This window comes from Bombus affinis, chromosome 7 (genome assembly GCF_024516045.1).
Source record: "Bombus affinis isolate iyBomAffi1 chromosome 7, iyBomAffi1.2, whole genome shotgun sequence".
NCBI classification, from domain to species: domain Eukaryota; kingdom Metazoa; phylum Arthropoda; class Insecta; order Hymenoptera; family Apidae; genus Bombus; species Bombus affinis.
Genome location: NC_066350.1, coordinates 14,886,812 through 14,912,640, shown reverse-complemented (window position 1 = coordinate 14,912,640; position 25,829 = coordinate 14,886,812). Strand labels below are relative to the sequence as shown.

The window sequence follows — 25,829 nt, the reverse complement described above, 5'->3', positions numbered from 1 at the left end:
GACGTTGAACGCAACAAACGAACATGATTCTCCGCATTTCGTTCACTAATTTAACGTATTTTTATCTACACGTATGTATACGCGCGCACCAAATGCGTATTTATTATAAGATCGTATGCGCGCGTGTTAGAGATCAAAGGTTTCGCATTGCCGCTTAAGAAATCACGTTTTACCCTACGAAACTTAACGTTCTTAATCGCGCGTAGGCTGCGGATTATTATGCGTATTTTAAGGTGAACTCTGAAGGTGAAATCTGAAGGTACAAGGATGCATAGAACGCGTAGAAAGCACGAAACTGTGTAAAGTCTGCAAAATGGAATACTAGCTAATAATAATATTCAACGAGTGAAACAAATTGCCATTTAGATTCCATTTCTTCAGGTGTATTCGTAAATACGTGAAACTGTATAAGAATCCGCAGTCTAATCTATCCGTGGTAGAGCGAAGCACAGGATGAAGAGAACGAATTAACGAACAAAAGACGGTTCATACGCATACTCTCTGGAGACAGGACTTATCAAAAGCGCGCAGTAGCTCGATGGGGATGGTTATTACTAAGCTGCCGCTGCAACTAATCCACGAAATGAGAACGATGATCCGTTCGTGAAAAAAAAAAAAAAAGAAAAACAGAAAAAACAAAGAAAGTAGAAGATTGCAATGATGATAAGTAAAGGGTGTAACATCGTAAAGGTACTAAAGTCAGTCACTTTTCGTTTTAAAATCGTCCGCCATTCAACGAGGGACGATTCGTTTCTTATTTTCAGCTTTTTTTTTATCTTTTTTTTTTTATCTTTCTTTATATATGTATATATATACAAATCGAGGTACACAATCAAATACAAGACGATCATAGATATCGTTAGAGGTCGATTCAATAAAAATGAAGTGTAAACGCAATGATGAAAACGCACGAATCGAGGGATTTGTTTTGTATGGTACAATTGATGCGCGAACGATGACAGGCTAAAATATCTTTACCTCGTGAAAGACGTTATTATTCTCCTTTCTTTCTCTCCTCGTGTGCACACACTCATAATACACGCACATACTCGCATACTCTCTCATTCATTACTTTTCCCATAATTCTTTCTCTCCGTTGCAGCGGCACATGATCGAACGAAATATCTCGCTCGTTCGCCCGCCCGTTTAACGGCGAGCGTTCTGCGACTAAAAAATATAGAAAAGGCCTTAAAGCGGGTAGTACGTTGACTAAAAACGAACGATAATACAAAATACATATTATCGTGGAACGAATGGTACCACTTTCGGAAAACGATCCGCGGATACAAGAATAAAAGAGTTGCGTGCAGAAACGTACGCGTGCGAAAAAGAACATCGTTAAATCGAGGGAGGATATTTATGCATATGCGTGTGTATGTAATATATATATATATACGCGCATATATATATATATATATATATGTAACATATATATTTTGTACAGAGTATTTTTCATTTTCATCGTACAAACTTGTTCTAAGTGTCTTTTACGACGACTCTACGAAATTCTATCGGCAGCATACTATTATTTTCGGTCGTTGCTCTACTATTCTCTCATACTTTTCTTCTATTTCTTCTTTCTTTCTTTCTTCGGACACGGAAATCTTGTTTGTACGACTATCGATCTTACCTTCGCGCGTACCGTGTGTTTTATCGAGCCGTGACACGATCGTTTTGCACATTCGTCGATCGTGCGTGTACAACGCGTTTTTCATAGAAAACAAAAAATTAAAAAACGAAAAAGAGAGAGAGAGAGAGAGAGAGAGAGAGAGAGAGAGAGAGAGAGAGAGAAGTGGGAAGAGAGGATATGGAGTAAAGAAGTAAGATACGTGCGTCCGATATGGATTCGATCGACGCGCATGCAGAGATTAAAAATCAGTTGCGTGTTGTTAAAATTCTACGGTTCCAGTGGCTATCGTATATCTGGTATGAAAACGGTTTGTTTACGAGGCCGGAAAGCTTTTTCGCAAACGGATTAGTTCGACCGCGGCGAACACGCGGTGATACGGTCCGTTGGGAAAGCCGCCAGGATCTCTGTTTCTCTCTCTTTCTTTTTTCATTTCTCCTCCTCCGCCTCTTTCTCTGCTTCTTTCCTTTCTCATTTTTATTTTCGCGACAGATCTTCGAGTCGCGTTCGACCGACCCGTGAAAATCAATCGATCTCCGCGATGCTTGTTCGGCCAATAAAACACACAGTGGCGGCGAGAGGCAGTGTTTCACAGCGAATAAAAATGCACGCTTCGTTGGACACGAAATAAAAGTCATGATACGCTACGGCGCACGATCAATTGGTCGTTCCCTCCGGAAGAGAGACGCGGGTTAAAATAAATATACATCGGAACGCGTCGTTCTTGTCGCTAGGTAAAAAAGAAAAAAAAAAAAGAAAATAAGGACAAATAAAAAAAGAAGACACAAAGGAATTGAATATCAGCGGAACTATCTAAGATCTAGCGGACTTTTTCGTTTTTTTCCTTTGCTTTCGCTTATTTCCTGCTACTTCTTCCTTCCTCCTTTCCTTCTCTTCTTTCACGCTTTCGTTTCTCGTCTTCGTGCAACTTCGATTCGATCAACGTTAGTCTCCCGTTCCACTTGTTCCTTACCTAGTATTACAGCTTATAATCGATTACCACTATTCGCTTAACGATTACTTTATTACTTCTTCTAGCTCGAGCCCTTTGTAAACGCTGTTGGGCGTGTTCCGTCAAGGTTCGTCGCTAAACCACACGAATTTTCACCTGACGAGCGTGATTTCGCCGCTACGATCGATTCATTTTATACGAATCACAGAATCAGCATTACGATCGAACGCGACGACGATTGCGATCACGACGATGACGACGACGATGACGACGACGTTCGCGTTCGAGATGTTCGATTATAGCGGCGGGGACGCGCGTTAGAAGCGGAGTAAAACGGATCGAGATTCCAATCGTGTTTCACTTTTCGAACGATGACGACTGGGCAAGCGAAAGGGAGAAAGAGAGGAAAAAGAGAGGAAAAAGAGAGGAAAAAGAGAGGAGGCAGCACGGAGATTCACCGGAATGGCGAGATCGGAAAGAGGTAAGGTCACGGAACGAGGCAGCCGGCGTTCAACGAACTTGAAGCCACCACGCCGCGCTGATCGATTCGATAAATCCACGTCCCCGGAGATTAATTCGCCAATCCCCTAATTACCGCGCCCGTAAACGTTTATAACTTACGAATGTACGCAGATATGTACGTATTAATTAACAAACTAACTGCCATGATTTTTGCTCCATAACGAAAACAATTTTTCGCGAATATCGAAGTGTCGGTGCGTGACCACCGACTTGAGATATTCTTACGCGTTAATAATATATCTATACGTATTTTGATCGAATTTACCCAACTAAAATTCATAGAATTGTATACAAATTTTAGAAAGAAATACTACGGCAGTTAATAATGGATTAATATATATCTAATTAGAAATCACAGAAAAAGAAACACGATAAGTGTATGACCGTTGATCGGAAAGAAATATTTTAGTATAAAATTTTGACGAAAAGAGTCTGTCACGTTCAGCCAAAAGTATAATCGTTCAAACAAACGATATTTCAATATCCCCGATGTTCTTTCAATATTTCAACATTATGTCCAAAAAAAAAAAAAAAAAATTAAGAAGAATGTATCAAGGTGAGAAACGTGACTTATCGTGTTTTTCGCTTATAGTTTTCCATTATAACGATCTTGGCAAGATTTCGTATCGCGCGTTTCCTCCCTTCTTTCCCTTTTCCTCTCTATAGCTTATTGTTTTCTTTCACATTTTTACAGGCCCTTTCGTTAAAGTCGGAAAATCGAACGATACAATGTGTAAGCATCAGTTTATCTTTCCTCGGTGAAACTTTGTTTCATCCTCTATTCGATAACGTTCTCGATTAACAATTCGCGAGATATTCGTCTTACGTTTTTGAATAATTCAGAGACAAACACTCGGACAGACTAGAGATCAATAATTTTCGATTTGTACAGAGATTGACGACCGATAACGTTCGTGTCGTTCTTTCGACCGTATTTTCTCTATCCAACGACTTTCTTCCAATACGAATATTAAAATATACCGTCGTACGACACACTGTCCTATGTATTATACATTGTATGTACGTGTGTACATACGTGTGTATTTGTGTGTGCGCGTATGTACACATTATCCACCATGCATCGAGGTTGTACCATAATATGCGTATTACATACGCATCGCGACGCAGACGCATAATAAAAGCACTTAACGCGGTGTTACTAACATTCACTCGCATAACACCTTTTCGAAGTTTCCTCGACCCTGCTACATTCTTCGGACTCGATGTTTCTGAATTTCTGTTTCACCGTTGTCGTTAAAAGATTTCGTTAAATCGAAGGATCATCGTCGATATGAAGGATTTCTCGTTTCGACTCGATACCAAAGTTTCCCTCGAACTTGCCAAAGCTTTTTCTGCTCGTTGAAACGAGACCGATATCAGAACGTAATCGCTCGAAGACCGTAGCAGGGTCTAACGGATACGACGATTCAAGTAAACCGGGGTAAACGACATTCTTCGTTCTTCGACGATCGATTGCTTCCATCCTTCGATCTCGTCATTTCGATTTTCCATACGAAGAGAAAGTCTTCTCCTCGATTTATGTTTCTAAACTTTCTCTATCCTCGTCATCTACTCCGCTTCGCTGCGATTCACCAAAGTACGTTTCTCGAAAAGCGTATCCTACTACCAAGTATTCTAGTCGTTTCTAAGCAACTTCGGCTTTAGCCCTTAGTCGCGGTGTCTCCCCTCGACTTTCGTTTCTCTCGCCGCGAGTTAAATCATTCGGTCCCAAAGAGACGGAAACACGCGGTGCAAACGCTATTGGGTCCAACATGCAAAAATTCATCGACCCTTCCGTGTTCCGTTTTCGTCCGATCGAACCGTTTTTCCCTGGTTAGTTCTTTTGTCGCGCGTCCTACATTTTCGCGTTCGTACAAGCCGAAGAGATGCATGCATACCCGGACACGATACATAGGTACACGGGGGTAGAGGGTGGCCGGTTGTTAAGCTTTAATATGCATTTCCGCCAGGTGAATATCGTGAAAATCCGTGACAGCGTTTATTTTTAATAGGCAGCTTTGATGTTGGCCGGGCTCCTTTTAGAAAATTCATCGTCCGGCTATCGAGCACACCGACGACCGCCTATACGTACGATACATCGATATCAAATAACACTCGATTCGCGAACAAATGCGTTTCATTGTCCTTTAAAAGGCTGTCTCGTTTCGGATTTTAGAAATATCGCTGCTATAGGTACGTATTGTTCCGTGTTTACAGGCAGAGTATCCTTAACCCTCTATAACCGGAATTTTAATTACTTACGAGAAGAAGAGATCGAAGCTAATCGCAGACTTTAATTTTAACCTAAGATCACGAACAATTATTTTATAAATAAAATATCCTAACCCGCGACTCGGCGCAGCCGTAACAACGTATCGTAGTTGAAATAAAAATATCAATACGTAATTTTGTAAGTTACGTTACCGTTATAAATAAATCGTTTAACGTTGCCATGACATATCGATGAAATATCGAGCCGTCCGAAAAGCTTGTTGCGATTTTACATTTCGATTCGATGTACGTTTATTAAATTATACAAACATCATTTTCTCCCATAGATTTTCTCCATCTATCGCGCAACTTGAATATGTCGTTCTTTGAAAGCCTCTTAGGTTTCTCGGCGAACAACTTTTCAATATGATTTTTTACGTCGATTATATTCCTTAAAAATCGGGACGAGTCTTCCGGACGACCCAATATAACGTTGCAGTAATAAATAAATAAACCAGTACGTGGATAGATAATTTCCAAGTTTACTCTTTGCAAGAGATCGTTCTTCGTACATTCGTCCGTTTATACGTTTCAAGAATTATCTTGTATCGTTCTCACCTCGTTACACGTTTCTTTCTATCCTCGTAACATCGATATTTTGTTAAACGATCCATTTATGACAGTGGACGACTCTTAGTTGTTTCTCGTAAGAACGAAAAACTGTAATTAGCAGCATCGTCTTTCTCGGAAGAAAAATTCGGTTATGGAAGGTCAAGGCGGATTGATTTTTCGTTTCGTCGTTTTGCATCGAACACGAGAATTCAACGAAGCAATGCAAAAGGAAATACAAAGTACGAGCGAAGCGCGCGAGCAACGAAAACGTATCGTCCGTATCTGGTTCTTTTTTCCCTCCGCGGCTTTTTTTCGCCAGAAGAGGAATCTTCGAGCACGCCTTCCAGACAATCGGAACACACCCTCGTTTGCCTTGAGTTAAAGCCTCGACCTTGGAACGGTCCGCGCTTATATCCCGGCCGTGTATACGTTATAAGCCTAAAGCCATCGCTTAAAACTCATTGGCGTCGGGACGCGTTGCATGAGTAGTAAGAAAGCGATTAAAACAAGAAAGGGAAAAAAAGAGAAAGAAGAGGAGGGAAAAAATAAAGGAAAGAAGAAGAGAAAACAACGTAGGAAGAAGAACCTAGAGAGACCTAATCGCTTATAGTTATCGTATATCTATATAGGTATATCTCTCTCTCTTTCTTTCCAAAACAAAATAAAAATAAGAAAAAAAAAAGAAGAAGAAGAAGAAGAAGAGAAGCAGGATGTTCAACGAATTTCTCTGCGCAATCTTCTTCGAGATCAGTCGATAATGTAATGTATACACATGATTAGTTTGAGCCGAAGTTTGCACCGACAACGAATATGGACAACGTTTTGATCACAGTAAAGCACAGTGAGTGATCGATTAAATTAAATCGTAGGTAAAAACTCGAGCGACCTACATCTCTGGTTAATATTATAAAACAAAACTTGAGTAAATGGTAAACGTTTCACCTGCGTCTATACAGTTGTCTTTTTCTTATCTTTTCTTTTTTTTTTTTTTTTTTTTAATACGAACTTTTTTCTTATACCAACCAGTGTGAAAATGCTACCTATTATTTATAACAATGACACACACGGCCTATAAGCATGCCCAGCGCGTTCATTACGATAATTCTTGTGCGAACACGACGACGACGACGTCGACGACGAGCACGCGCTATTGAAATTTTCACTGCACGAGACTAGGATCGTAAATAATACATGCGATCACTTTTCTGCGTATCTACGAGAAAACGGAGAGCCCGAACTTATGTAGGAAGGTATTGGCAGTGGTATTAACGATCGATCGTTGGATCACGCGCGGACGTTGCTTGCTAACGTAACGCGAAAAATCCAGCTGAAACTAAAATCCGACGCGACCACGAAAGATCGATCGGCGGATGCTTGTGTTTCCTTCGCGTTCCTCGACCGGCGGATGAACGAGCCTTTACAAGCGTTACGAAAGAAAAAAGGATAAAAAAAAAAAAAAAAGAAATACGAAGAAGAAAAAAAAGACAGGAGAGAAGAGAAGACGAGTGGACGTTCTCTCTCGGACAACATTAATCGGAAACGGTACCGCGAACGCGGTGTACGTTCTACGAAAGGAAGGAAATAAAAAAAGCAAAAAAAAAAAAAAAAAAAAAAAGAGGGGGCTAACGAAGATTCGCAATCACAAGAGAAATTAGAAATAAAAAGGAAAAAAGGAATCTTGAAAGATATCGTTACATACGTACACATATAATAATCGTGCAACGTTCCACGAAACCGTTTTTTCCCTTTTTCTTTTTGTTCATTCTCGCTCCTTGTAACGCGTTTCATTTTATTTTCTTTTAGCTCACTACTTCTCACTACGCGCGTATTTCTTTAATAATCGTAGCGATATTTTTTCCTTTTCTTTTTTCCTCTCTGAATCAGCGTTACAACGTATTATAATATATAATATATAGACGCGTTTCATATATATATATATATATATATATATGTATGTATATATATATATCTATATTTATCTATGTTCATCAACGTGAACCCCAGTACACCTAAATTCCATATCACAAGATATCATGTTCAATATCACGATTTAATGACCTCCGTGTCTCGCTGCTTATATCCCCCCACCCATCCCACCCTTCCCACAATTCGTTTCTTTTATCAAACACGCTTCTCGATTGACGTCTCTATCTTTTCGTAACTCGTCACATTATAATTCGTCTCATCGTTGGCTAATTTATGGCCATCTTCTTCTCTCTCGTCTCGTTCGCCACCCCGATAACTCTCACTCTCTCTCACTCTCTCTCTCACTCTCTCTCTCTCTCTCTCTCCTTACCGTTTTCTATATGCTATATCCTCGCGCTGTCTGTCTCCTCGTTCATTTTGATCGTCGTTCGTCCACATCTCGTGCACGTCCTTCCATTTAGGATGTTTTCGCCGATATCGTGAAACGCATCGAGCGCTCACCGAGCAAACTAAAATTACCACGAATTCGCTTTGTGCCAGGGTCGCGACCGAATTATACGAGCGGGATCTCCTTCGGCAGATTCGCGCACGTCGGTGCCCGCCATCGTTTCTCGTACCAATTTTCTTTGAAAATCTGCCGTTAGAACGAGCCGGGCTATCCGCCGCTACGATATCGAATTGCAAAGCGCGTCTTTTCCATGAAAAGACGAGGGAAGAAAACCTGGAGCGGCGAGCTCGAAGCTCGCGAATCCGTTTCCGCATCCGCGTCCGAATCCTCGTTCGACGCGATTCCCCGCGATAAATGCATTTTCACGGCTTACGCTACGAAATGCAGGATTAAATGAACAGCCCTCGTTGCCACGAGCTACCGTTTTCGAGTCTTTCTTTGTTCGCTTTCGAGAAGAATTGGAATATAAATGCTGATAAACGACCAGAGAATAATGAATACGTAATGCGAGATTCGGGGCAGTTGTCGCGTATGGCGCGGGGAAAGTCGATCGCAAGAGTATTTCGCGGGAGTGAGGATTTGGTAGAAATTGAAAGAGACCGGTTTTAACGAGTTGAGCTGGAAAAGTTCGTCTTCGAATTGGAAGTTCACGCTCGCAGACAAAGGAGACCAAAGTTCAAAGGTGAAGCGCGGATCCGATTCTAAAACCCGTCTTCAAGGTATCAGACGTCTTCGAAGTATTATCATCAGAGAATACTGGTCTATTTCAAGCTCGTTTTTCGTTCACGCGCAGTCTATTTTTATTATTATTTTCTTTTTTCGGTAAGAAAAAGATAAAGGAACTTGCGACCAAGCTTGGTATTTTCGCTCGGAATAATTTAACGCGGCTAAAATGCTTACTTCGTATGTTACGTTAAAAAGAAAGAGGAAAGAAAAAAAAAAAAAAGAAAGAAAACGAAATTGAAATTACATTGAAAAGGTAAAAAGGAAGAAAAACAAACGCGTAGCGAATGCTAATGCTTTCGTATCTTATGAATTTTTTTTCTCGATATCGACGTCGGTTCCTTCGTGTTCTTGGAAAAACAGCATCCATTATTTTCACGATCGTCGTGTCCCGTTTGATCGATGCTTCGGCTCGAGCCAAAGGAGACAAGCTTGATCTCCTTTAATCAACAATTACGCTGGCACACCCGAGGGAAAATCAACCTTCCCTTCTGCTCGATACCGATAGTATTACAGAGGAATTTTCTGACCTAAAAAGCTTCTCGGATCGATCTATTCAGCGAGGCACATGCCCTTTGATTATTAGATTTCTTAGTTGAACGTGAAAAGGTCCTCGTATCGCGGCGCCTTGGTAATGTCTAGATATCCACGTCCTAAATATCCACGAACGAGCTTCGCCGAGCGACCCTTCTCCTCGGTATCATAGAGAACGGTCGCGCGTCAACTGAATAAACCTCTCGACTACCGCTTCTCACCTTCGGAGAATCGATTCATCGACGTGGCGCAAATCTTTGGTTCCCCTGCTTCCCTTGGCACAATAACCTCGGTGGTCGTCCTCCCTATTTTCACGATAATAGGACGCAAACGCGACGCAGAAGATACGAACGAACGAATACACGTAACGTGTTAACGCACACACAGCGGGGGATATCTTTGCGAATCGTATCGAGCGGTCGACCACAAAAGTGAACATCAAAAGCAATCGTCCTCGATTAAACGCGACCAGATCGTGCAACGCCACCTTTTCTCGAGCAAACGGCGACGAGAAATGGATCCTGGACAAGCAAATTGGAGAGCAACGCCAAGCTAGGTGAGGTACGTGATTCGAGGTATCGCGATCGATTTTTCAGTTCCTTCGCCCCTTTTCGTCAGTTCTTTCGTTTCTTTCTTTTTTTTTTTCTTATTTTTTTTTTCTTTTTTTTTTCTTTTCGTTTTGCAGTAACATATCGCGTAGATCACAGTAGTATCCGGAGGTCGAAGACGAGGCCACTTTCTCCATTTCTCTCTCTTTATCTCTCTCCTTTGACTCCGAGGAATCTTGTCTCGTCGAGCGAATACATTACCACAGGCAGGAACACCATTAGTACATCCCGGTATCGTTCGACAACGAGTTGTGACAACGCGCCGAAAGACGACCGTCGAGACAGACGATTATCCGACGAGTCAACGAGACACGAGGCCAACGATCACGGTATCGATCACACGGTGAACGTGTTAGAAAAAGGTAGTAAGGCTGACCTCGTATTTCTTACGAATCGTCTCGGTTCCTCGAGAATGTCCTTGCTAATCGTTGTCCACCGTTTCCAGCCACTCGAGGAACGATATGCTCCATCCGTTGGATCCGTGCGATCCATGAGAACCATGGGATCCTTGAGAACCATGAGATCCGTGCGAGCCGTGCGAACCATTGTTGTGCTGTTGTTTTCCTTGCAATTGGTGACTATGCTGTTGCTGTTGTTGCTGTTGCTGCTGCTGCTGCTGCTGTGACTGTGCTTGTTGCTGTTGCTGCGGCTGCGACTGTTGCTGTTGACCACCACTAGTGCTACTGCTGCTACCGTCGCCACCACCACCGCCACTACTACTAGCGTCACCGCTGATAGAGTTCAAAGATGGATGACTGCTGACGGTTGCCGTCTGATGATTCGTTGCTACCGGTTGGCCTTTTACTCTTCCTCTTGTACCGTCGTTACGTTGCAGCGCCGAATAAATGGTAGACATTGTGTGGAAGATGTCGTTCAACTGTTTCACCTTGTTCGTGTTCTCGGTATTGTTGGTCTGCAGGGTGTTCGATTTGGTCGAGCTCTTCCTACCGGACGCGGAAGTACGAAGGCCGGAAGCGGAGGTAGGCGGCGCAGAGGCTGCCGGCAACGCTGGCAGAGCGTCGTTCGTTTTCTCTGGAAGCTCTGGTAACCTGCGACGCAGCCATATGTGTTTCAACGCTTTGCCAGGTGTCAGCCGTTGTTCCGGGTCCCATTTGAGACAACGATGAATGAAATCCAGGAAATACGGGTCATCGCAATTTTTCAACACCTGTCTCAGATTCCTGGAACCCGGTGGGCCACGGTCTTTGCCTTTCCTGGAGAAACCGCCGTTCAATACGATCGATCCGTCGGACATCGTTATAACGGTGCAATAGCGCGGATAACCCTTCGAGCTGATGAACTGCCTGCGCCGTTTCGCCGATTCTAACAGCTGAGGCGGTGGCATGCCTAGCAACTCGATGATACAGGCTAGTTGGTCCGCCTCGTCTTCGCCTGGTAGCAATGGGAAACCGGTAACCAGCTCCACCAGGATACAACCGAGGCTCCACATGTCGATCGGCATACCGTACTTAGCGCCAAGGATCACCTCCGGAGCGCGATAGAAGCGACTTTGAATGTACGTGTAGACGCGTTGGTTCTCGTAGCAGCTCGAACCAAAGTCTATCACCTGCAACATAAAGAGAAACAGGTTTCAACCATCGACCAAGCGAGAGTATATTTTATACAATAATGCGTTTCGATTATGAGACTGGTCGTCAATGATCCGGTGATTATTACGGTTTACCGTTTTCGAGAGTACTACCGTTTCAAACATCAGCGTGCCGGTTTAACTACTTCGAATAATTTGCTTTTTAATAACTGCTAACCGAATAACTGATTTTATTGAACGTCCTTTGCAGAGTGTAACGTATCGCGTGTCAAATAATTACACCGAGTTGGAAGAAAAAGGGTGGTTAAATTATTGCTCGTAAACGTTTGCAAACTTATAATAAAATTCTCTAGATAAACACAGACATTACGTGTACGCATTTCGTTTATAAAAAGATATACGCCTCTACTATTATTTCACCGAGCTCCCATTATTCCCGATGCTTCCAGAAGATTTATATTCTTATCGTATATTCTACGAACGATAACGATTAATCTCAATAATAGGTATTAGACGCGGATCGATAAATACTGTCATTGATAATACCAGGGAATCCCGTTTTAATGGTTCCAGAAGATCTTAAATAGTCAGTCACGCTGACGGAATACTATATCATTCGCAAACTCCGAGACGATATACGCTCTGAAATCCAACAGCCGTCTCAAGTGTATCGTGAATACTCTACGTGGTCTGCATGAAATCAGAGCGGAGTATCGTTTACGGCACATTTGGCAACGGGACGTGACAAAATAACGCGATTATACGGTCTAACGAAAGGACCAACCTTTGATAACGGTCCGTCATTTTTCCTGCTGCCTAGATCGTATGCTTATGTAAATTCTTATTTTTACGAATAGAACGAATAAGCGGAACTCGACATTTCATACCTATCCTGATCCAAATATTACAACGAGTGCTCTACTTTGGATATTTTATACATTTTTGTATATTATACGTAGTAAATATTAATATAGTTGGTATATATAGTCGATAAGTAAATATAGTACCTGCGATATATTAATGATATACGCCGATTGATCCTGCCTAATGAAATATGTTTTTTCAAATTTCACAGGCAAACTTGGTTTCTTACGTTCCGTCTTAGCTTCTCTGTTATTTTAGACTTCCAAGATATCTCGAAAACTTGTGAGATACTTATCGCTGTACAACAACTTTTTACATCAAAAATTCAAATTTTCTTGTTCCTTCTCGACAAAAGTTCGTAAGAGAAAGAAACGTAAGAGCGAAGAAGTTTTGCTTGGATTGTCAACGAGCTATTTTGACTGGAAAGAACGAACATTCGCCTGATGTTATTACAAACTATCAAGACGTCGGCGAAGAATAAAGGCGTGGCTAAAGAAAATTGTCCAAGGCAGCGGATAATTTTGTGCGATCATATCTGTTTTTGCTACCGGCCTACTTTAATATTTCGGGCAACATCGAGTGCTCACGTGTGCGGCCAACAGGAACGCCACGTTGGAATTTATCCAGGATTATAGCGGTTCGCTCGGTTTATTGGCGAACCAGGCCCTATGCAAATTTCAATAAGCTGTAATATCGTTGTTCGATACCTAAACGATCATTCTACGAGCGTTCATTCCTGATTATAGCCACGAACACCGGATCTATTCCGTTGGATAAGCGTTGGATCATCCGAGTAAGAAAATATCCAAGAATACGATTTTTTGCGATCAGAGGAATCAAAGGTATCATGTTTTGTTGGTTGAACGCGCTTCTAAAAATTTGGAAGCTTTCAAAGCTCTCGCTTCTTTATTATAATTATAATTTAGAACTTTGGACGATCATAGTTCATCGACATTTACGTCAATGATTAAGATCTCATCGATATTTACCTGCGATTACCCGCGTAGTTGCTTAAAGATTAATATGCGACGGTACAATTTATTTTATCGTATTTATCGAAAAGAAGCGTCGGTATCCGTTTGAACGAATTTCTACGAATTAGGTCCGCATATTTGAACACGTTCGGACGAGATACCAGAGACAGTAGCGGCACGAACTAACTAATTTCTATGATATGAACGCCAGTTATATGCACGAACTGTTTGTCTCGCGATATATCCAGATAAATGGAGTTGTATAGTCGAAAGTCTAAGCTATTCTTGGGAGCTTTGGTTCGAACTTAACGCACTCCAATGAACTACCGAGGAGCATAAAGATAGAAGATACGCGCGATCAGTGGGTAGAGCGAGTAAAATGTCTTTGTACGCTTATACCGAGCGTCTCATTTGAATCTTTCGTAACTATCTCTTACGCTACCTTGAACTATTCGAATCATTAGGGAGATATATCTTAGAGATACGCGATTTAATTTAAACCGCTTCTACGATGATTTCAGCTACGCCATGATCGTTTAATTGTTCCTCCTTTCCAAATTGATGTACGTACACTTTGAAATATTTTACGCGCGTAACAACAATCTCACGTCTCGCTATGCGTTTCCAATTACGTTCTTAGAAAACGCGTCTCAATCGCAACCAACATAAACGTCCGATGATATCTTCTTTCTCCACTCGGTCCTCTCCATCTTCTCTCGTCTACGCTGCACTCGCAAATCACCCACTCGACGCGATCTACGACTCGATCAGATCCACGCTTACCACATACCTACCATACGTATCGACTTATCCGCTTTGAAAACGTACTTCGCACGAACGTGCCAGTTTTTTCAACCACAAAACCGGCGTGTTGCCTCGTTAAAGCGAAGCAGTACTGGCTGGCAGAAAGATATCGATTTTTCAGGCGAAAACTATCATCCACTGGTTCCCTCTACCAAGATATATACGTCAATGTTGGCGTACAATGTGTAGCCGAAAGCAAAGCAAAACGAACCCAACGATCAGGTTCCCGCGCGTATAACGCGTCAACGTAAATAGAAAGTGACACACTTGATCGATTTCGACGGTTGCCGCGCCGGAAGCCCGCTGAAGGGTACGTTCTTTGACGGAAGTCGTCCCAGAGGGACGGACGTCGTCCTGGCCGCTCCCTAGAAAACACGCTCGTACGCGTGGGTCTGTCATCTAGTTCAATGATCGTACGTCGAACCCGGCCAAGCTTTTATCGCGAAATTACTTTACCTTAAATTCGTATATACGGCTAATTCAAAAATCGTAAAATGTCACGTATGACAGAGAGACTCGTAGGAATCGTTTTTGGCTCATAGAAACAGACATAGGTCATCGCCATAAAATTATATTAGATTTAGCGTGAACTTTGGATTTTATTTACGTTCGTTTGTCCCAAGAGTACCAACGGCACCTGTGGGACGTATGGCAACCATCGTGATCCTCGAGTTTGTATCTCAGCAATTTATTTGCCCTTCCAAATCCTCGATTCATCCAAGTCTAAGTCTTTAACCTTTCGAGGTTCACGGAGAGCGGTCGAATCTCGGAATTCCCAACGTCGATACACGCTACGGTGTATCATTCATCCAAGTTTCTGTCTCAATAAAATTCAACCCTAACTTTGTCAAAAATGTCTACATATTGTTTCGTAGTTTTGGTGTTAAGGACGATCTGCAAAATCTTCTCAGATATAGTCTGCATCGATCGCAAGGGAATATACGGGGGTCTGTCTCGTTCAGTGATCGTACGTCGCACTCGCGCTTCTATCATGAAATTACTTTATGAAACAATGTAAACAAGCGGGAGCATCCGGCTACGCGCACATTTCGCTAAACAGTCGGCTACATTGCTAATTTATCGCGAGCACAATGTTACCCGCAACTGTACGTTACGGATTTACGACGTCTCTCCTACCCCTTTTCGTTCGATGAAATTTCCTCGCGGTTGAAAGCGTGCCACTGGATTGCAAAATATGTACGTTGTTCCCAGACGCCGTCGCTGAAAATCGATTTGCATCCATTTCTTTTCTCTTTTTTTTTTCCCTTACTGCGGAACAAACTGCACGAGTTAAAGAAGACCGCATATTCGTGGCAGAATATTTTACAGCGTTGAAACGCATATACAATGTACGCGCGATGTATGCGATCTTGCGCCGTTTGTTCGCAGCGACGCGAGAAATTTCCGCGAGGACTAGGAATTCGTTGCGTTTTTCACCTGGCGGATTTATTTATTTTCCTAGGCTGCTTTAAATTAGCAACGATACACGGATCGCACGCGTTTATGCACATTCATCTTTGTACGGATTTTGACGCGGAAAGTGAGCTTGATAAACGTACAGATGTTACTAGACATTGTTAGAAATTATTCGACTCGCACTAATCACGCGGAAGCTGGAAAATTTTGAAGGAGAACCACGCGTAGATTAGAAAAGAATTGAAAAGTTCCAAATTACCTGCCTTTCGCTGTCCATAGCTAATCTAGCAAGTTCATATTGTTTGACCCAACACCTCCTCTAAATCATTCTACCTAACCGTGTTCTTTTAAACAGATTTTAAAAGATCTCTCAAATTCGAGACCATGTATTATCCGTTATTTTAATTTCACGATGAGAAACGTACAAAATAAAGTAATTTGGAAGATGGAAAGATTCTTCGCTATAACGTAGAGCACCGAGAAATTTGTCCTTTTATTAACATAAATCGCTGAAATCGTGGCTTTCTCCAACACGAAGGATCACCGCTGCAATCGTTCTCCCGTGGCGTGTAATTAGCAGGTCCGTTTCGCGAGTAATTAACAAAGCTCGTCAGAGTACACTGGATGTGTTTTCAAGAAAGGGGTCAGCAATTGTCCAACGCTAAGAGACGCTTTATCGTAGACCCGTGAAACGAGATACGACGAGAAAAATGTTTATTCGCGGTTTCCCTTTCATTCCGTTGCGGGAACAGCGATAAAAAGAAGCTCGTTCCCCTAATTGGAGCGGCTGTTTAGCTTTCGAGGTAACAGGTGGTACCTGTGCGCGCTACTTATTCACGCGAAGCCACCAACCAGCCTCGGGAAAATCTGTCGCTCAACATCTACCTCTGTTGTCCTCTTCTTTCTGGCCAACGTCTATGCAACCGATGGAAATGGAATTCATCGATCCAACGAACCAAACTTATTTCCAATATCTTTTGCAACGTCTCCTCGATGCGTTTCTTCGTCCAACTCGTCGGAATTCTTTTCACGCGCGCGAGCAATGTTTTACAAGACAGATTTTACAGTAATTTTCAATTATTCGATATCATCGTTGGAGGATCTTTTAAATTTGTTGGATCAATGGTAAGTCGTGTAACAAATTCTTTTAACTCGTGTGGCGGCCCTCGACAAGCCAAATACCACTACTCGACACTAATTAGCGTTGGGCTACGGCAGCGCAGTGGTTAACGTTTTAGGTTGCAAACGTTCGGAACCCGAGTTCGAATCCCGGCGACCGATTTTACTCCCACGCACCAAAAAAAAAAAAAACGGAGGAAAAAATCAGCAGTACCCTGGCGGCGCGACATCTACAGCCCCTAGTGACAACTACTCCGGACGAGGCCCAACTACTACTACTATCACGCCCGTCCAATATATATAACGCACAACACGGCCACCTCAGTCGATTAATTTTCTTGGATCACAAGCGACCATAACAATTTAGATTCAAAGATTTCATTAAAAAATAGGTTGCTCTAACTTTGTCCAAACTTAAGATATCTTAATTTAAATTCTGGGTGTTCTACGTTTTCCATGACAGATAATATTGACGTTCTTTATCGTGTGAAATTCAGATCTAGGATGAAGCGCTTTAAAATTAAATAATTGAACCTATAATCTATAACCTATGGCCTACAAAGATTAACGCTGCTCCAAAATAATGTAACGGAGCTTAATCGTAGCGATAAATGCACTTCTTCGCATTCTTGTTCCATGTCAATTACTCGACCCGTTATACGTGTCTATTTCCATTCGTTCCACAGCGAAATATCAAGCTAAGTGTATACGAGAGAATTTGTCTATGCGTAAGTCGCGAGATTATTGTTCTATGTTGTAGTATAAATGGAAATCAGCGCGAAGCCGGAAATACCATCGTAACGACAATTTATATCTTATCACGAGGCCGTTTGATAAATCGAATCTTTAAAAGGAGATGAAACTTTTATCGTTTCATATTTGTTTTTTTTTTTTCTCTCGTCTCGCCCAATGAATGAAGCAGAGCTGTACCCAGAGGCAACGTGTCTCTCTACCGAAGAAGGCGCAAAATGTTGGCACAGTGGTACACGTATTACCCCCGTGAACGTCGCTCCTTAAGGCGAGACAAAGAAAAATAAAAAGAAATAACGAGGAAACGAACAGAAATAACGAAGAAATAAAAATTGAAAAAGCACAGGAATCGAAGTCTAATATCGTCTTCGAATCTAGAAATCTTTCTCAAGAGAACGTCGTGCTTCTCCACTTTCTTGTAACTTGGCTGAGAAGAGTATTTGATAGAAAAAGGATGTCCAGCGATACGCGCACGACGAGAGTGTTTAAGGTACTTTAAAGAGACTTAAAATTAAAGCGCGTTGCGCCTTTGACATATCCGTAATCAACGATGTGTACGGTAACGCGACTACTATATCTTTGCCACACGATCGATTTTTTTCATCGACCGATACCGAAGGTCTCCGATGAACCTTGAACTTTAATTCTACTCGAAATTCTATTTCACCGTGGTCTTTATATTATAACGACAGATTTACATTACAATTATTCTTATAGCATTCGCGATTACATTTCGCGAATTATATCCAGAAATAGCTAAAAGATTTTAATTTATAACTCCTAACACTGATATATCGCGTGTATTCTAAAGTAGGAGCGAGCTAAAATTATAGATACAGGTGGCTCACGAAAGCACTTAAACGCTCCTCGCAGCACTATCGCGATGCGTGATCATCTCCATAAAACTTAAATATACAGAATATAAAAATACAAGCACAGAAGCTACAAAACGCTTACCGCGAACGTACATACATCGAACTCGTTAGAAAAAGATAATCAACGCCACTTTTCGGCGATTTTTTAATTTCAGCGTACGAATAACGTGACTGGCGTTTAACTCACGCTTGACTCCTACATTCAAACGTATGGTAATGGTGCAGTAAATAAATTAATGGTATGGTAAATACCGTATTTATTACTATTTGGTAAATACCATACCGTTAATTTATTTACTGCAAGAGGATGACATAAATAGTAATAAATTTCAAGCATGCGTGTTCGTAATATCATTAGTTTTTTATAGTTTCCAATTTACGGAATCGATGACTGGCTTCTGTTACAGTTCACGCGATAGATATCGACTGAATATCTAAACTTATCGACACCCTTTAAATCTCGTGATTTTTGCAAAATATACGCTTCTACCAAATATCGCGCAATTCTCTTACGTATTTTCAGATCTGTTTCAAACTTTACCAAAAATGTTACCGATGATCGTGCTTCACCACGGCGCTAATGAAATAAAATAAACAAAATATTTCGTATAACGCACGCAACATATTCGTACAAGGTTTCTACAAGTGTCCGAACACTTTCGCGAGCCGCTGTAGCCAGCGATCAGTTGCAGCTTATTAATTTCTACGACGGAGATGCACTTGACGCGCGAACCCGAATGTAATGACGAACGTTCGGAAAGAGAGACGTAAGATCGTGGAGAAAATCTCGAAAACAATCTGTAACGCGACAGAGAGCAGGAAAAAAGATCAAGGTTCGAGGCGTTTCATTCTACGATGACTATTAAGGAAGGATATAGAAAGAGATAATACGCGGAATGTGACCGATAATCGAATCGATGTTACGTATCGAAAACGTTATAATAACCGTGTTAATCGCATCTATTTGATCTGCCTTGGCACGTATAAGGCGGAAAAGCGTCGCACCAACGAAAACACGTTGCGCAATATCGATGGACGTTGAATCCGTGATTCGCACGTTGGTGCAATGGTAGAATGTAACAGAAGACGTAAACTAGAACGTTGTTCGTAATGAGTCGTAACAGGAAGAGCAGGCAGATTGAATGTTTCCACGACGAACAAGCTCGTAGCACGAGCGTGTAATTAATACGCATTGATCAAATGCATGCTAAGATGCACTTTTCTCGTTCCGATGGGAATTATCGATTTTGAACGATACACGTGTCCGTTGTTATTGGACAATGCAAACGTCGAGTCTTCTATTTATTCTGTATTTTTCCACGTTTCTTTTTATATAATCGAAAGCACGATTCCGTAACGATAGATCGTATTGAACCGTCCAACATGGTACACGCGTATCTTTTTCACACGTAACTAGAAATTATTTAATTAGAATCGTTCGTCGAATCTAAGCTTGGGGATATTAATAGTCTGCAACTCATAGACACAGATGCGTTCTGTTATAGACTGATGGAAATCGAAATAGAGTGGCCCCGAACCAACGGAACTTGATGCTCCCACGTACTTACGACACATTCGGATCGACATAGTTTGTCTGAAAACTATAGAAATCTATATGGCTAGTTCGAAGATCATACAGGAAAATCATGGTACTTCTTAAACATGGAAGAAAAATCGATAGGAGCCATCCTGGATTCGCAGAAATTGGCGGAGGTCACACCGCGGTAATATGAACTCTGAATTATCTACCTTCAAGTTCGTCTGGCTTAAGAGCTTACACAGGGGCTTTGAGTCTATCAGACCCGTAGAAACCATCGATTCGGTATTCGACTTCACAGAGAGCGGACGAACCTCCGAACATCAAAAGACACGATTAGTATCGCTCAAAGCTACGCAGCCTCGTGTATAGCCACGTAGTCTTATCCCCGTATCTTCGACCTTTGCGATATTGCTAGCTCGTTGGTGTCCAAATTACGAGCCCATATGTTTCTTCTATAAATTTCCAGACTATTTCTATCGTTTGTTGGAAACGGTAAACGTATGGGTGATTCGTATAAAGCTTTAAGGATCTCGAATAATCCGTGCATGGTCTATTAATTTCGGATAATTTCTGCAAATTTTTGCCACGATTTGTATCGGCTCTAAGGGAAGCAGAGTGATCTAAATTAAATCCCACTTAGTGTGTACGGTCTTCGATGACCCACATGTGTCCAAATCAAAGCCAATGAATCCGATATGACTTATATCGAGTGTAATGAACCCAGAGTTTCGCATTGAGTTCGACGAACCAACGGTCGCCTGTATTGAATCTAATGCGCTCATATCGGCTCTAATAATCCTAATGCTATCCGCGTCATCTAATGCTTCCAAAATTATATGCATTAACTCCGATCTAATCTTGTCCACATTTATCTCAAAATACGAGAATCGTTCGCAGATCGTGCTGTATACGTTTTCCTCGATATTCGGTGATCCTTCGACGATCATTCCGACGATTTATTATCAAACAGTTCTACGATTCAACCTTTTGAAACTGTATAGAGAAGTTGCAAAATATTTATTAGAAATATACCTACGTTTTGCAAATCTCATCAAAGTACTTGAACAATTGTTTATTCTTGTTATTCGCTATATCAATAGGCTACAATAGAAAAGACTAATCTTTAACACTAGTTGCTGTTACATGCCGTAACGTCAATCTTTCATTGAACGTATGTTTGCAACAAATATTTCGTAAATTGTCTATAATTATAAGTTATAAGGTATAAGCGATATATCAATACGATAAGTAATCATATAGTTATAATTACAAAAAGTTTCGCACGATGCACGCATAATATACTTCTAAGAAAAATTCTCTGATAAATGTTCAAATACTTTGAGTTGCTACGTAACAGTTTCATAAAGTCATTTACGTGGAAATCATGGTGAAAATGAGATAACATCGCGAGCCACGTTGTAACGAACGTTAGGATACCACGCAGTCGGGCGATCCACTTTATTGTTGAATCGTTGTCCCTCGAGACGATAACCACAGGGAGCTGTGAGTCACCGTTGACGACTGCAGGGAAAGCCAATGTGGCCAGCTCGTTACGTTTCTGGTTACTACTGCTTTTCAGTTCACGATCGATAGACGTGCTGCCACTACTCCGTACAAAAGAATACTGTAACGATAAGATCGAGGATTTTTGCGTATCCCTGTTACCTCGTTAGGCGAGCGCGTTTCGATTCCGGAAATTGAACGAAAATGCTAACGACAATGGATGTTCTAAGCGCATTACCGCTTAATGCTTAGCGCAGCGTAACCGTAGAATTAAGAAATTAGACTAATTGCTGGAAATAATTATAGCGCGATCTATTCCGCTAATTTTATCCTTCTATAATATATTTTACTGTTGCAGAATGTTGGACGTACCACGGTAGATATTCGATAGAAATATTAACTTTGTTTTCGCGTGTCGACTAGCCAAATGCGTTTTAAAACCGTGTTTTAGTTGGCACGCGTTTGTGCGTGTGCGATGTACGCGTTTCTGCGGACGATGAACGTGTGATATCGCACGTATGAATACAGCACGCGAATTAACATATTCCGTATAAAAAATTTTATATGCAAAAATATGGAGGCGGTGCTGGAAGTTTAGACGTTTGAAAGTTATACAAACGGAGTTACAAGTTCTTTTTATAAATGTTAATTAATTTCGTTGGATAGTATAACAGATGGTTGACATTTTGCTTAATCGGTAGAAGGGAAATTGTGCATTTCTGCAAATGCGTAAAAAACTCCGCGGACTATTGGATATCCGTATATTTTAAGCTATAAAAAAAACACGTTAAAAATTGAAATGTAATGGTCGAAAATTAAGTAATTCGATCTACGAGTATCTAAAATGCATCAGGACCTACCGATAACGATTTGCGTCGTAATGTATCACATTTTTTCCTGCCAACTAAAATTACAAAATTATTCGATTCCTTTCCAATACCTAATTATAATATTCTCTTTATTACGATATAATTCTATCATACAATAATATACTCTCGACCAAAGTCCCCACAAAATTCTAAACATCGATTTTCTCCCGACGAAACTACTTTGCAACGTCCCGTACTTTTACTCCCGTCCCTTGCCATAAAATGCAACGATACAGTAGAGTAAATATTCTGTAAACAAATTACAGGCCAGCGCATAACAGAGATAATAAAAATCCGATCAACGATTGAACGGGTTAAATCGTACTGTTGTACGGCCGCATCGTTCTCATCGAAAAAGAAAATCGATGCCGCGATGCACGTTACGCGCAACCAGGTCGCGCGACGTTTGTTGCGACTTGCAACAACTTCTTTAACGTTTATGAATAATAATTCAACGGTAACTTTGAGCCTGCTTGGCCGTAAAGAAAAAATCGTACGATGCATCAGGTTGGTCGCGGTTGAAATAACAGAAAGTTATTGTCAAGGTCAGCCATTGCGTTCGACCGGAAATGCTTTGGCTGCCTCGGTTCCTATGGTTCGCTGCTGTTGCATCTTCGAGGAACAATCGACACTCGTATACGGTATATCGTATTTACGCAGCGTGCGTATTGTGGCATTTTAATTTACCCCCACCGCGCCATCCTTTATTATATTCATATTAGACGTGTACGGTGTACGCGATTCAATTACGTGGAATTTGAATAAACAAAGGCTGCGCGGACGTAACTCGTAAATAAAGCGATAACGTTCGATTAACGCGAAACACGAAGCAAGAAATACGTACGGAATAACGAGGTAGAACCGGAAAATTGTTAGAAAATTATTTCAACTGTTAGGAGTTATTATTTCGTTTTATAATAGTATTATAGCGATACGATACATATAAAGATATATCATCTATATAGAAACTTACCGGTCTCTTAACCAATTACTCGAACGATGTTTTCATTCGCCGATTTAATCAATTTTAACATTCGCTTTATTAAATTTTCCACCGTATTTGTTATATTAGATATATTACGAATGATTCCGCAAACGATAATTTTGGAAACCTTTCAGAGTTCTCGATCGAGTATATTCGCAATTTTTTGTTAATGGAGTGTGAGCAGAAACTGTGATGTATAGATAAGAAATATAATCACCAATTTATGATTTGTAATGAGGAAAAATTTTACAAATATTTATTCTAAAAGAAACCAGCCGATACTCTGATATTTATGAACGAACATATTTATACTCTATACATTTTGAGAAAAGAACACGGTAGCACGTTCGAAACGCAATCAGAATTTCCGACCGGTCGCCGCAACCGGAAGAGCGTTCTTCCGACAACGAAAAGTTGGAAAAAAGCTCGTTACATTAACGAAGATAAATGTCGGCAGGTAAGTAGAACTCGCCGTTTCATTTGGTCCAACTATTATTTCCCCAAGCTACTCCGTGGAAAACGATTGTATCGTTGGAGAACCGGACCCTTGAGAAACCAGGTCGATCGAACCTCTATTACTCGTTTCGCATTAAAATTATTAATTAAAACCGTTTACGCCGCTAGAACCCGTAACGAGTTACGTGAATCGTTGGAAACAAAGCGGAGAACAACGAGTATCCTTCCGCTAGTCTCGATATCGCAGCGGCCAGAAGATGAAAAACGATGGAAATCGATGGAATATATCGGCGAAACGAACACGGTACGCGAGCGCAATAATAGACACAAAAATATGAACGATAAACGCGGAAACGATCGGGATACCGCGCTGTGCCGTATCGTTCTGTTTTTGAAATATTTCGCGTAACGCGCCTCCGCCGTCGTAATAACGACGAAACGAAAACTACGTACGAAAAATACGTATTCGATATTTGCGTAAATATAAAATTGAAGTATCAATATTTAACGAACCGTGACGGTGTTTCGAACGCCGTGTACGAATGCTCTTGACGTTGCATCGGCCAGCCGGATATTGTAGGATACACACGGCTTGTTTCCGTTGTCAGTTTGCACTATTCTTTCCTCTCCGGATTTGCCCGACGTTTCTCACAAAGCTCTCTTTTCCCGTTATCCGTCCCTTACCCTCTCGACGTTCGCTCGTAATCGATGCTTTAATATACGCGTAAATATGTTGGAACAACGGTTACGAGGAAACTGTGTTTTCAAAGAACGACGCTGAACGGAGAAAGGAAGAAAACCGGAGGCAGGTCGTTCGATCGTAAAGCGTCGGTCGAAACGATACGACGAATATCAATTACAACGATATCGTTCGTACTTAATTATTTAACCACGTCCACGCATCGTCTATTGGTTAATTAATGATCTGGCGAATAATCGACGACCTAAAAACACCGGAGCGAGAAATATTCAATCGCAGAAATGAGAGTCTCTCGTGGATTGTGTGCTCTGCGACAAATCGACGATAATGGAACGTGATTCTGGCGTTGCGGTTCGTGCGGATTTGTCGCTTCCGCTGGCGCCTCGCGCGTGATTATTACAGGAGATATAATTAATTGCTAAATAACATATGACGTAGGGAATCTACGTATTCTTTTATTTATTTATTCATTTACGTTTCTCTTTGTTCGATAACTACATAGTTGCCAAAACTTTGAAAGTTTCGATTCGAACGTATCCGACACCGCCGGATCTTGATATTTTATAAAAAAGAAAATAGCGCAAGAAGTTATTTGACTGCAACAAACTTACGTATATTGTGTCGGGAGAAGGTAGCTTTAGACGTTCTTGAAATACATGAATATTAATGCACTTGCTGCAAACACGTGCATAATCAACGCACGCTCGACTCTTACCTTAGCTGTTGCTTTTCACGGATTTAAACTGTGATATCTTGTACTGAAATATATATTATGAAAAATATATTCAATACGCGCAAGGTACCGCGATAACGATAACGAATTTTTAATAGCAATGGTCGTACTCCAATTTCACTAGCGTTTTCAAAAGACCGATATTCTTAGAAAATGTGAATCTTCGCGGAATTTCTTCCTGATATCTCATTTCCCCTCGATTACTACGATTCCTACGAGCGGCCGTGGAATAAGGCGTCGGATTTTTCCAGGATTTCGCGATGAATCCCACCAGTTCGCTATGGCCTACTTCGCCGATTCAATCAAGGATCCGCGATTAGTTTAAAAATTCATCGCCCCGACCGGAAAAAAGGGATTCGCCGTTCGAACGAGGACGCGACAAACCACCACGAATAGGGTTGCCGTGTGGAATTTATGTATCGACAAAGAGGCAGAGAATTAGCCGGGTCGATGAAATTGTCCTCGTCGTAGGGGAGATGGTCGTCGTCTTCGTGGTTCTTCTTCGACGCGTCCAGACGACAGGGCCGCT

The 25,829-nt window shown here is 41.3% G+C and overlaps 1 protein-coding gene across 1 annotated transcript in view; it reads right to left on the bottom strand.

The window, feature by feature from the left end:
- Positions 1 to 6,880: 6,880 nt before the first annotated feature.
- The window catches only part of LOC126918439 (dual specificity tyrosine-phosphorylation-regulated kinase 2-like), a 44,607-nt gene continuing 25,658 nt past the window's right edge, over positions 6,881 to 25,829 (bottom strand). Inside the window, exon 2 of the mRNA XM_050726338.1 lies at positions 6,881 to 11,730. Coding sequence (XP_050582295.1) covers positions 10,585 to 11,730 — 1,146 coding nt within the window. The 3' untranslated portion in view covers positions 6,881 to 10,584. The remainder of the gene's footprint in view (positions 11,731 to 25,829) is intronic.